The following is a 12,070-nucleotide window of genomic DNA, read 5'->3' as shown; positions in this document are numbered from 1 at the left end:
GCGATATCTCAAGCAAGAATATCTCCACCTTCAGGACCAGCCCTTGCCTTGTCCATTCTCTCCTGCGTCGTCTTGAAAGCCCGCGGAACCTTGGTCTCCTCAAACTTCATTCCCTTGTGTATCATGTCCGACACACCCTCTGCTGACAGCCAAATGACTGGCATACCATGACCATTAAAGCCACTCAGAATGTACTGCCCAGGCTTTCCAGGCACTTCACCAATATGAGGGTTGCTGTCATAGCTGTATCCCATAACACCTGTCCAAATCTTTTTGACTTCAGCTTTGCTGTTGTCCCAGCCCCGGAAGTTGTTTTGCATGTAGTTGGTGTAGTAGTCTTTGGATGCTTCGATTAGCTCGGCGTCGTCGGTGTTGTTGTACCATTGCTCGCGATGGGGTTTGAAAACGGCTTGAGAGCCGCCGACTATAATGCCACCGTCGGAGCGAGGGATCAAGTAGCTGAGGACGCTAGGGTCGCCTTGTTCGCGGATGATGTATGAGTTGCCGACCAACGGAGCAACGTCTCCTTCAGGAACAGCGATATGACAGCAGATGCCTTTGCAAGGCACGATATTCTTCTCGTATTCCGGCAACAGAGTCTTGGTGTAGGCATTGGTAGCATGAACGACTTTCGGAGTCTTGATGTTGCCGCGAGACGTGGAGACGGTCCACTGGCCATCGGATGAGGCAGAGATGGTATTGACTGGGGTATGTGTTTGAATGTTGACGCCGCGGTCTTTTAGTATTCCTAGTAAGGTCATGATGAACTTGTAGGGCCAGATGGTGCCGGCGGTGTAGGTGGCGCATGCTTTGGCGTGCTTGATGCCGCTAATCTGTGGCCGATCAGTACGAGTCAAGGAATGCATGTCAAGGTGTAGAATACTCACACCCTCAGCATCTTTGCCAGTGACAAAGTGAACATCATCCATGTGCTTTAGACCATAGGCGACCATCTTGTCGTAGGTAGCCTTGGCTTTATCGGCAGCATCCTGATTGCACCAAACATCGGTCGTCCGCGTAATGACAAAGTCGCAGTCGATATTCTCCTTTGCGACGACGTTCTTGATGGCTGTAACATGAGCGGCCTCGAACTCAGCAATCTCAGCGCCAGCTTCTAGTCCGTGACGGTCGATGTATGTTGGAATGTGACCATAGAGATCAGGACGGAGATGACCTCCGTTACGGCCTGTCGCTCCGCTACATGCTGAACGCGCCTCGAGCAGGGTGATTGACGCCTTGCTGCCTGCCTCCAGGAGATGGTACGCTGTCGCGACACCTGCATATCCAGCTCCAATGATGACAATGTCGGATTGTTCAGGTAGCTGTTCAGTAGAACGATAGTCGTCAAGCTCGTGGAGGTCGGCGCGCCAGAATGACTCGGTGCCGCCGCCAACCGTCGGGAGACCCTGGGCCTGATGCATCTTCGTGGTTTGCGTCTGTTCTGCTCTGCTCTGCTTTGCGACAACTCACAACAAGCAATTATATTCACAAGCCCATCAAGGTCGAGCTATCTCTGCCCCTCTCGAGTCACGTTGTATCTCAGGGTCGCATGACACGAGATAGGAGATAGGCCAAGCTCTCGCCGAGACGGCTTCCTGATCTTGTCCACCTCCGCATCACAACCTCACCTGCCTACATCGTCTGTCTCTGGAGATAACAGTCAAGGAAACTTTGGCGATACGGACCGACGTCTGTCTCTTGCGCTATCAACGCCTGCCATATCTCGAGTTAAACATTCTGGTGGCGCACATGCGGGGTGCTCCCAGCGGAGTTGCTTGACCGGGAAAATGGTGGAAGACTTCTAGATCGCCAGGTATACATACTTTGGGAGTATGTGTAAACCTTGACAAGAGCAGATTGTCTGAAGACATCGAAAGTCGTCCTCAATGATAGTCTGATGACAAAACGGGTGAGAGCTTTGATGGATGAGCAAAGCACAGTAGACACTGTCCACGAGTATGTTCACTGCCCAGTTTCCAATTGTCTTGCACGTGCCCGAACGGTGAGTTGTACTCAAAGTCTGATGAGATCCTCTTATCAGCAGCTGCACGAGCAGTTTATTAGGCTGAGCTGAAGGCGCTGATTGCGCAAGCTCGCTCAAGGCCTGGCCGCGCCAATCTCATGCAGCCATTTTTCTAATTCTTGAACGCGGATAAGATATGCGCTTGCGAAACCATGCTGAACCAATAATCATGCATTGAACGGTCATGCTGGAGATAGGCGCATCAATCCCTCTTGGTGCAAGATATGAACAACATAAATGAACGAGTCCACTGGACCACCCTCTACCTTGCTTGCATTTAGTTCTGCTCTCAAGTCTTTTTGCAACCATGTCGATACATTCACCGGAGATGGTCACCGTGCACAATGATGAGAAGAAGGTCAACACTCAAGAGGGATATGTCCCTTCTTCGGATGTTGAGAGTGGTACTATACTCCCCGAGTACGACCAAAATGGACCGGTCGAGTTTGAGGAAAAGAAGGACCTCAAGCGTGGACTGAACCAGAGGACTATTCAGATGATTGCTCTTGCTGGAACCATCGGAACCGGCTTGTTTCTGTCCTCCGGCAAGGCCATCTCGAGAGCTGGTCCATTGGGTGCTTTCCTCGGATATACCATTGTTGGCTTTCTCTGCTCAGGAGTCGTCATGTCCATCTCAGAACTGAGGTTAGCAGCAAATACAACCACCATTGGCATCGCATGCTGACACAGTGCAGTACTCTTGTTCCTCTTAGTGGAGGTGTCACTCGTCACGCCGAGTACTTTGTCGACCCTGCCTTATCATTTGCCAATGGTTGGAACCAAGTATACGCCAATCTCATCAGTGTCCCGGCCGAACTGTGTGCTGCTGCCGTCTTGTTCGAATTCTGGACTTCATCTGTTAGCAATGGCGTTTGGATCACCGTCCTCGGAGTCTTACTTATTGCAACCAACATTGCATTCGTACGCGTCTACGGCGAGATTGAATTTACATTCGCGACATTGTGAGTAAGAAAAGGGCACGAATACATAGGTCAACCCAAGGGATCCCAAAAATTCATCAGGGGGCTTTCCGACCGCTATTTGGACCACCCACACACAAGAACACATACTGATTGTACTCTTCTCTGTTTAGGAAGATCATGCTCATCATTGGCGTCAATATAATGGCGCTTATAATCACGTGTGGCGGTGGTAAGTCAAGCAGACGGCACAAACATCCATCTTTATGAACCCATGCTAATTGTACCTTCGCTCTAGGTCCCGATCACAAGAGCATTGGCTTCCAATACTGGAGGAATCCCGGTCCATTCGTTCAATATTTGCACATAGAAGGCTCTCTGGGTCGTTTCTTAGGCTTCTGGACCACCTTGAACAACGCCGTCTACTCGTACTCTGGAATCCAAAACATTTCGATCGCGGCCTCCGAGACCCAGAACCCACGCAGAAACATTCCCAAGGCGGCCAAGAGAATCTTCGTGCGCGTTCTACTCTTCTACGTCCTCACTATTTTCATGGTTGGCCTTGTGGTGCCCTCCAACGATAAGCACTTGTTGAAGTCTACCGGTACTGCTTCCCAATCACCTTTTGTTATTGCTGCCAAACGTGCTGGAATCAAGGCCGTCCCATCGATTATCAATGCAGTCATCTTGACTAGTGCCTGGAGCTCTGGCAATTCTAGCATGCTCGCTGGCTCTCGTATCCTCTACGGCATGGCAAGAGAGGGTCGCGCCCCCAAGATCTTCAAGAAGACCAATCGCTTCGGCATTCCCTGGGTTGCCGTCGCTTTGTTCAGCGTCTTCTTATGTCTCGCCTACTTGTCGCTGTCAAGTGGTGCTAACACTGCGTTTTCCTGGTTGCAAGACCTTGTTTCCGTGGCTGCCATCATCGATTGGATGGTCATTTGCCTGGTCTACCTCCGCTTCTACTACAGCATGAAGAAGCAAAACATCTCCCGCAGCGAGCTTCCCTGGGCTGCACCCTTCCAACCATACCTTGCATGGATTTCGCTCGTCGTCTTTGGTATTCTGCTGTTGACTGGTGGTTATGTCACCTTCATCCATGGACACTGGAACATTGAGACTTTCTTCTCGAGTTACTTTAACATTCCTCTGTTCTTGGTCTTGTACTTTGGATACAAGTTCATCATGAAGACGAGCATTGTTCCTCTGGATGCATTGCCCATTCGCCATTTCATCGATATTGCGAATGCTAATCCTGAGGCTCCTGAGCCGCCAAAGCAGGGATGGCACAAGTACAACTTCCTGTGGGAGTAGAGTCCTTGGGCATGTATTAGATCAAGACTTAGAGAGCTACGAACAGAACAGATGTCACTGGAGGATTGAATTTTTGATGTACATGTTGTATCAGATAGAACTCAAAGATCACTCAGAATTGGATGGATCGCTTCTAAGCCCGTGACTGCACAGCGTATGGCTACGAGTTTCCATCAGCTAATGGAGCCCGAAACCTCGTATCAACATTCATGAATGCAACCGTGGTATCAAGCACCATGCACCCACAACGGCCAAGCCTCACCAAGCGAGTTGTGGCTGCATGTCCATTGCTTATCAGACTTCCTGAAGGCGGGGTAAGATGGTTAATCTCGGGGAACCTTATATGCGTGATAAGGACAACAGATAGGCGAAGACTCCTTTGGGCAGTTGACCGCTGCCCGAATTGGGCCGAGATGGTGAGCGACCGACCAACAACACGAGCTGTCAAACCTAAACTGTTGACAGACGACAAACGCGAGTTCGAGGGGCTAGATATAACAATCTCGGACCGTACACTTCTTTGTGATAGTTTCATCGCTCATCTCTTTCTTCAATTTCAACTTGTTCATACTTTCAAGTCTTGAAGAAAGCTCATAAAACGGAACTCTCACATCAAATACCTCACTCATTCTCGAAAACCTCGAAAAGAATCAACAAAGATGCCAAAACACGTCGTCTTCGATGTCGTAGGCACACTAGTCTCCTACGACGCCTTCTTTGCCAACATTGAAAAAGTACTGGGTCCTCGTCTCCTCGCCAAAAACATCACCCCCAAAATCTTCGGCTTTGCGTGGCTCGAGAGCTCCGAGAGAGAATTTACCTACTTGTCTATCTCTTCGCGCTACAAGCCTTACAAACAAGTCTTTAGCTCAATGTTCTACCGCATGTTGTGGATGGCTGGAATCTCCGAGCCTAGAAGCTTTGCCACTGATGCTGAGAGAGATGAAATGGTTGCTTCGTACTCGACATTGGTGTTGCGTCCAGGTGTGCAAGAAACCTTTGACTTGTTGAGATCGGCAGGGTTTCAAGTCTGGGCTTTGTCGACAGGAGACGAAGAGAGAGTGCTAGGATACTTCCAAAAAGCCGGCGTCGAGTTCCCAAAAAGCAATTTTAGGTCTTGCGATGCTAAGGGTGTTGCTAAGCCTGCGCTTGATGCGTACAGACCACTGTTTGAGAGTTTCGGAGACGATGAGAAGTGGTTTGCGGCAGCGCATTATTGGGATGTTAGTGCTGCTAAGATTGTTGGGTGAGTTGATTCTTCTTTCTGAGGGTATATGGAATGGATTGTGCTAATATGTTGGACAGATTCAAGGGTGCTTATTGTTCGATTTTCGAAAAGGAGGATTGCAAGGATTTGTTTGATGTTGATATGGATGTTATGGCTGATACGCTACCAGAGATGGCCAAGAAGATGATTGAAGCTTCAAAGTCATAGTCAATATAGTACTTTTGGGTCTAAGCAATTGATGCCATCTTTTCCGTCACTTGTTTCGCATGCTCTTTTTGGAACAGACTTGGGCGGCTTGTTCTTAAGAACAGCTACCTTCGTTGGCTTCGGGTGTAGTGCTGAGGTCCTTGGGCAAGTACTTGATACCAGTCTTTGGACAGTTTCCTTTGGTACCGGTAGGGTTGACAGCGATGAATTGACCGTTGGCAACACTTCCGCGGACGTTGAAGACATATTCGACCTGGTTCAGCTCTCCGCTGCTGCAAGATAGGATAGGAGTAGCTCCAAACTTAGATTGCAGTGCATTGGTGATCTGGGCGTTGGTGTAGGTCTTGCTAGAGCTAGGGGTGATACCAGCGTTAGCCAACCACTTGTAAGTAGGCAGATCCTTGAACAGGGTGATGGTGGTGTTGAGGAAGTCAACCAACTCATCCTCCTTCTCGTAGTCGGTATAACAATCGGGGTTCAAAGTAGAATAGCAAGTTCCGTGCTTGCTCCATTCGTGCTCCCTGATTGAATGTTAGCACTTGATTAGTATTTGAGTCTCGATGCATGTTTACCAGAAAGACTCGTCGTCTCCCTGATAGTCCTTCCAGTAGGTCTCCATGTAGTCAAGGATATCGCCGTGGCCTTTATCCAGGAGGATACAGCCAATGTCGGTATATGCTCTTGAACTGTCGCATGTGGCCTCATACGAGCCATCACAATTATCTGGCCAGAGGCCATGGATTGTCCAAGAGTCGGCGGGCCCAGTTGCTGGATCCGAGTCCCAGAATTGGGTCTGCAAAACTTGACCCTGAACCTCAGTACAGCATGTGTTTTTGATAGTGCCGCTGGTCTGGCAACTAATTGGCGAATTGGCCGGGCATGACTCAATCACAGCAGCGGCTAAACAGAGCAAGGTGCTGAAAGCAATCAGAGAAGACGACATGTTGGAGAAAAGCGCGAAGGTGTTGTATCACAATGTATGACCAAGGAAATGAAGTCTTCTTTATAGGCTTCAATTGAGTCTCATTGGTATGCTGTGGTCAATCGGTCACCTCCGTGATCGTCGTCTCCTGCATGATTCGGTCGGGTCTCAGTGCAGATCTTCAGACCAGGCGAGGGCTTGCTTCCTCGAGCGCGGATGTAGGCAAAGCATGATTCGCTCTGGCATGAAATTTACCTTCTCCAAAGAGAATAGTGGATGCAAGTGTAACAGCACGTGGAGAAATGGAAGAAGGCTGTCCGTCTCAACAATGTCCGACGAGTCTTGGCCACGGCGCAGAGTTCAGCACTCAGTGAACTTCAGAGCACGCACTTACCGAGGTCTCACATTCGCGCCTCACGTCTCAGAAGAGTTCTTGTACCTACTCAGTCCAGTCCGTCTTCTGCTTCTCCAAGATGTTTGAGCAGATATTCGCTCTAGAGTATCAATCTATCGTATTGCATTGCATTACAATCTGATATGCCGCTCGGATGCAGATATAGGGCATAAAAGCGCAATGACGACGATAACGCCTTCCTCTTTTGTCCATGTTAACAGCTTCGTATCTCGCAGTAGCGAGGCCATATAGTTTGTGACCACCACGCCTCGTCGTTGTGTAATATAGTGGTTCTTTCTGTCCATCTGACCAACTCTTCTCGATCTTCATCTCGAATTCAGCAACAATGCAGTTGCGACACTTTCTCTCCCTCGGTTGCGTGCTGCCAGCCGTCGTGTTTGCTCACCGCTCACCTACGAAAAAGCCACTGGAAGCAGCATCTCTGTTTCAGGTTGCTCCAAAGCCTCAGTCTCCGCTACCGATTATTGAGCTCTACAAGCCTGTGCCTATTCCAGAATCGACCACATGCAATGTCCAACAGACTTTGATGGTTCACACCTTCGCATCGAGCTATGGCGTCCCTTATGTTGGACAATACACACCACCAGAATGTGACTTTAACAGCGTCGTGATTGAATGGACTGTCACTAGCGCTGGCCGTCAGTTCGATCGTCTGGCCGAGATGTTCCTAGGAGACATCGAGGTATGGCGGACAAGCACTGCCGAGCCTACCGCCTCTGGTATCATCTTTCGGTACCAGAAGGATCTGAGCATGTATTTGAGTTTGTGGAAGTCGCCACAGCAGCTCATATTTAGCTTGAATAACGTCTATGATTCGACCTATACTGGAGCATTCAACACTACTCTTACAGCTACCTTCTCCTACAATCCAGCCAAACCTGCACACGCCGATCTGATCTTGCCCATCACTCCTCAACTTGGAGCTTCAGGTCAACCAAGCATCTTTACTCTGCCAGGAGATAGTGCAACAGTCCAGCAGACGCTTCCTCGAAATGTTACTCACGCGACTGTATCCATTGCAGCCACTGGTCAAAGTAACGAAGAGTTCTGGTACACAAATGCTCTTCAAGCCGATATCTATACTTTCGAGTCCACTGTCGGGACTTTAATCGGATATGGCCCTTTCCGTGAGGTTCAATTGTACATTGACGACATGATGGCAGGCGTTGCATGGCCATTCCCTGTCATTTTCACTGGCGGCATTGCGCCTGGATTTTGGCGTCCTGTAGTAGGCATAGATGCTTATGACCTACGAGAGTACGAAATCGACATTACGCCTTTCTTGCCAATGCTGTTGGATGGAAAGTCGCATTCCTTCAGCATCAGAGTTGTGGGTGTGGATGATAATGGAGGCAATGGACCAGCCACACTATCCTCAAACAGTATCAACAGCTATTGGTTGGTCAATGGCAAGGTCTTCCTCTACTACGGCGATGAAGAGTACAATGGCACTCATTCTCCTCCATCCATCTCTACTTCGCCAACGATTCAGACCACATCCAACATCATCAGCACGGCCAATGGCACAAACACAACCTTGTACTACACAACCACCGCCAAACGCACCTTCACAGCAAAATCGCCCTTCGGCACTTGGACCCAAAGCCTCTCCTACAGTAACGACGGCTACCTCGGCGAAGGCGGCCTAGCATCAAGCAACATCCAGACCACCACAGGAACCTCTGCAGCAGTCCTTCTCTCAGCCCCAGAGTTCTCAAACACCCTCAGCTACACCTACCCCATAACCGCAAACTCCACGTACGCATCCACTAACTTCTCCGTTTTCGATGCGTACGTAGACTACGGACTCAAGATCTCGTCATCAGGACGTCCGGATGTATCGACGTACACACTGGTTAGTGGGCCTATGGATCTGATTGCTCGACAGTTTGGAAACGCGTATTACTCGAGTGTAGCGAATCATAGTTATTCGTATGGTGTTATGGATAAGAAGTTGCAAGAGGAGAGTTATGGAACTAGTTATTCGAGACATGTTAAGACGGACAACTTGACCATTACTTATGACTCGGAGATTTGAGGTTGATGCTCATTCAGTCCAAGGCAGAGGCTTTTTGTCGCATTTGACAGGGTTGTGGTCTCTTGTAGATACCAATGGCGATGGAATCATGACATGCAGTGTCGACAAACCGTTAAGCGAGATCCATGATAACGTTTTCATAGTCAATAAGAAAAGACATAAATTCATTCATTACATATATACAAAAGACGTTGAAAACATGAAACTTTCATCTAGTGATGCATGCCATACCCCATGGTTCCATTCAGATCTCTAAAGTCTCCTCTGAGAGAATCAATACCTTCTTTCTTGACTTCCTCGACAAGCGCCTTGACCTTAGGTGCAATAGCCGTGGCATCAAAGCCAAAGTACTTGTAAGCAGTCTTGCCGGGGAGAGACTTGCCAAATGAGGCCATCGAGTATCCAGCATCGGCATAACGCTCCCAGCCGTTGACAGCATAAGCCTCGATAACTACACGAGGAGCATTGCTGCGGTATTGTAGAACAGACTGCTTGTACTCTTTGCTCTGTTGCTCGAACAGACGCTGGCAAGGGAAAGACACTACACGTGCCTTGATGTTGTGCTGCTTTTCAAGCAGTTTCTTGGTCTCGACGGCACAAAACATTTCCGAACCCACACCGATAAGTGTAACATCGGCGTTTTCTTGCTCCATAAAGACGTAGGCGCCTTTTTGGACGCCGTCGCGATTGCTGTTTTCGGGGTATTGGGTGAGGGCTTGACGGGATAGTGAGATTATAGATGGAGTTGTATCGGCCTTGATGGCGGCAATGAAGGCACCAGCTGTTTCTTCAGAATCACAGGGGCGAATGTAGAGAAGGTTGGGCATGCTGCGGTACAATGCGGCAAGAGCAATAGGCTGATGTGTGGGTCCATCCTCACCAGTACCGATTGAGTCGTGAGTAGCGATATGAATCTGTTGTAGACCTTGGAGAGCACCCATGCGGATACCGGGTGCTGCATAGATGTAGAACATGAAGAAAGATGAGGTCACAGGGAAGATCGTGCCCTTGTTGTAGGCAGCCAGACCGTTAGAGATTGCGGCCATGGCATGCTCTCTGATGCCCCAGTGAATGTAGCGACCAGCATAGTTGCCGTTGATGCCACAAGCGGTCTTGAGGTCAGGATGTTGGAAATCAACCTTGTCCTTCCATGTCATATTGACCGAAGGTGTCAAGTCTGCAGTGCCGACCATGAAGTTTGCAAGGTTCTGGGCGAGAGGGTTGCAAACCATGCCAGAAGATTTTCTTGAAGGTGTTGGTGTAGTAGGGAAGCTACCCTTCGCCGGAACGAACTTTGTCCAGTCCTTGGGCATCTTGCCTGCAACGCGCAACTTAAACTCCTCGGCCAATTCAGGATACTCCTTGCTGTAACCTTCCAAAAGAGTACTCCACTCCTTCTCGTATTCCTGGCCTCGTGACCTTGCTTCACGGAAGAAGTCGTAGACTGTGTCAGGAACGACAAAGTGCTCTTCAGGGTTCATGCCGAAAACGCGCTTGATGTTTGCAACATCCTCGGCGCCGAAAGCAGCACCGTGAGCCTTTGCATCGCCAGCTGAAGCACTACCAATACCGATGATTGTGCGGATGTTGACAAAGGTAGGCTTATCACTTGCACGTGCTGCGACCAGAGCTTGTACAATGCCCGAGATATCTTGGACACCGTTGTTGACATCGATGACGTTCCAGCCACAGGCCTTCATCTTTTCGTTGACGTCGTCGTTGCATGTGATATCGACAGAACCATCACATGTAATTTGGTTGTTGTCGTAGACGAGGACAAGGTTGTTCAACTTCCAATGGCCGGCAAGCGAGACAGCCTCGAGAGCCACACCTTCCTGCAGACAGGCATCACCAATCATACAGTAGGTCATGTTGTTGACAAGTTCATAGTTTGGCTTGTTGTAGGTAGCAGCAAGATGCTTGGTTGCCATGGCCATACCAACAGCGTTGGCAACACCCTGACCCAGAGGACCAGTTGTGACTTCAATGCCCTCGTGCTCGATTTCAGGGTGACCAGGGCAAACAGAGTCTATTCTGTCCGAGTGATATGATTTGAGTTGTTCAATGGTCATGTTCTTGTAGCCGACCAGGTGCATGAAAGTATATTGGAATAGACATGTGTGACCATTGGAGAGGACAAAGCGGTCTCTGTTGAAGTAGTTGGGATTCGCTGGTGAGTATTTCATGACATATTTCCAGAGCGACACACCGATGGCTGCCATGCCCATGGCACCTGTTGGCTTGGGTTAGTCTTGTCTCCAAAATTTCTAAGCAGACATGAGTACATACCACCGGGGTGACCACCACCGAATTGCTCGCACAAGTCGGCAATCAAGCAACGAAAGACACGAAGCACTTGATCATGCTTGTCGGCTTCTTCTAGCTGTAACGTCGCAGCGCCATTTGTGCCATCGATCTGAGTACCAAGCACCTTCACGGGAATACCGGAGGTAGCTTCTTCGTAGTTTTCAAAAGAGGGTGCCATACTGAGAAGTGCGAATTTTTTGGAGCCTCGAGGCGGAGGGACCGCATGGGATCCATCGAACCTTTATCAATCATGATGGAAGCCGTATTTGCATGTACCTCAGCGGCGCTCCTGCTTCTTGGGTCAACAAGAACATCTCGTCAGAAACAAGTAACCCGCCATCCCGATGAACGATGCGGGGTTGTTCGCCTGCGCTACAGTTACCACTTTCGTTGCTGGCGTCTAATTTTGCCTTCGACAGAAAGGGGAAGCCGCGACTGACCGCCGCCAGAAACAGAAATTTTTAGCGCCGTCACTCGATACCTCGCGACGCTGCCTTTCCTCTCACCAGCTCATCTTTCAAATCTGGCAGTCTCAGCGCTGTTGACTCCAATGCAGTCCACAAAACGAATCCACTGAGAATTCTCAACATGTCCACAGTGAAACCTGGCATCAAATTACGAGGCTCAACGCTCATTGACCTGGTCATGATTATTCAGACGTATACAAATTGGCCAGGTGCCGTTGTGACTTGTCGC

At 49.3% G+C, this 12,070-nt stretch overlaps 6 protein-coding genes across 6 annotated transcripts; 3 read left to right on the top strand and 3 right to left on the bottom strand.

The window, feature by feature from the left end:
- Positions 1-8: 8 nt before the first annotated feature.
- Positions 9-1,421, bottom strand: M437DRAFT_69256 (FAD dependent oxidoreductase superfamily; the record flags this gene model as incomplete). Its single annotated transcript, XM_041025249.1, has 2 exons — positions 9-833; positions 888-1,421. 2 exons carry the CDS (start codon positions 1,419-1,421, stop codon positions 9-11), a joined length of 1,359 nt encoding a protein of 452 aa, XP_040876248.1.
- Positions 1,422-2,351: 930 nt separating this feature from the next.
- M437DRAFT_57257 (amino acid permease) lies at positions 2,352-4,257 on the top strand (the record flags this gene model as incomplete). The annotated part of the gene is made up of 4 exons (XM_041023191.1): positions 2,352-2,668; positions 2,719-2,985; positions 3,117-3,175; positions 3,242-4,257. 4 exons carry the CDS (start codon positions 2,352-2,354, stop codon positions 4,255-4,257), a joined length of 1,659 nt encoding a protein of 552 aa, XP_040876247.1.
- Positions 4,258-4,916: 659 nt separating this feature from the next.
- Positions 4,917-5,692, top strand: M437DRAFT_57462 (2-haloalkanoic acid dehalogenase; the record flags this gene model as incomplete). Its single annotated transcript, XM_041023234.1, has 2 exons — positions 4,917-5,503; positions 5,563-5,692. 2 exons carry the CDS (start codon positions 4,917-4,919, stop codon positions 5,690-5,692), a joined length of 717 nt encoding a protein of 238 aa, XP_040876246.1.
- Positions 5,693-5,786: 94 nt separating this feature from the next.
- Positions 5,787-6,635, bottom strand: M437DRAFT_69253 (ribonuclease T2; the record flags this gene model as incomplete). The annotated part of the gene is made up of 2 exons (XM_041025248.1): positions 5,787-6,213; positions 6,265-6,635. The coding sequence occupies 2 exons, from the start codon at positions 6,633-6,635 to the stop codon at positions 5,787-5,789; spliced, it is 798 nt and encodes a 265-aa protein (XP_040876245.1).
- Positions 6,636-7,477: 842 nt separating this feature from the next.
- Positions 7,478-9,046, top strand: M437DRAFT_13202 (uncharacterized protein; the record flags this gene model as incomplete). The annotated part of the gene is made up of 1 exon (XM_041018702.1): positions 7,478-9,046. A coding segment is annotated over one exon (1,569 nt), but the record flags the coding sequence as incomplete, so codon positions are not given.
- A 233-nt stretch (positions 9,047-9,279) lies between these two features.
- M437DRAFT_87834 (transketolase) lies at positions 9,280-11,552 on the bottom strand (the record flags this gene model as incomplete). Its single annotated transcript, XM_041028718.1, has 2 exons — positions 9,280-11,300; positions 11,357-11,552. 2 exons carry the CDS (start codon positions 11,550-11,552, stop codon positions 9,280-9,282), a joined length of 2,217 nt encoding a protein of 738 aa, XP_040876243.1.
- Positions 11,553-12,070: the final 518 nt, after the last annotated feature.

The sequence above is a fragment of the Aureobasidium melanogenum genome (assembly GCF_000721775.1).
Source record: "Aureobasidium melanogenum CBS 110374 unplaced genomic scaffold scaffold_26, whole genome shotgun sequence".
NCBI lineage: Eukaryota > Fungi > Ascomycota > Dothideomycetes > Dothideales > Saccotheciaceae > Aureobasidium > Aureobasidium melanogenum.
The sequence above is the reverse complement of the archived record's forward strand: the minus strand, read 5'-3'. Positions and strand labels throughout refer to the sequence as shown.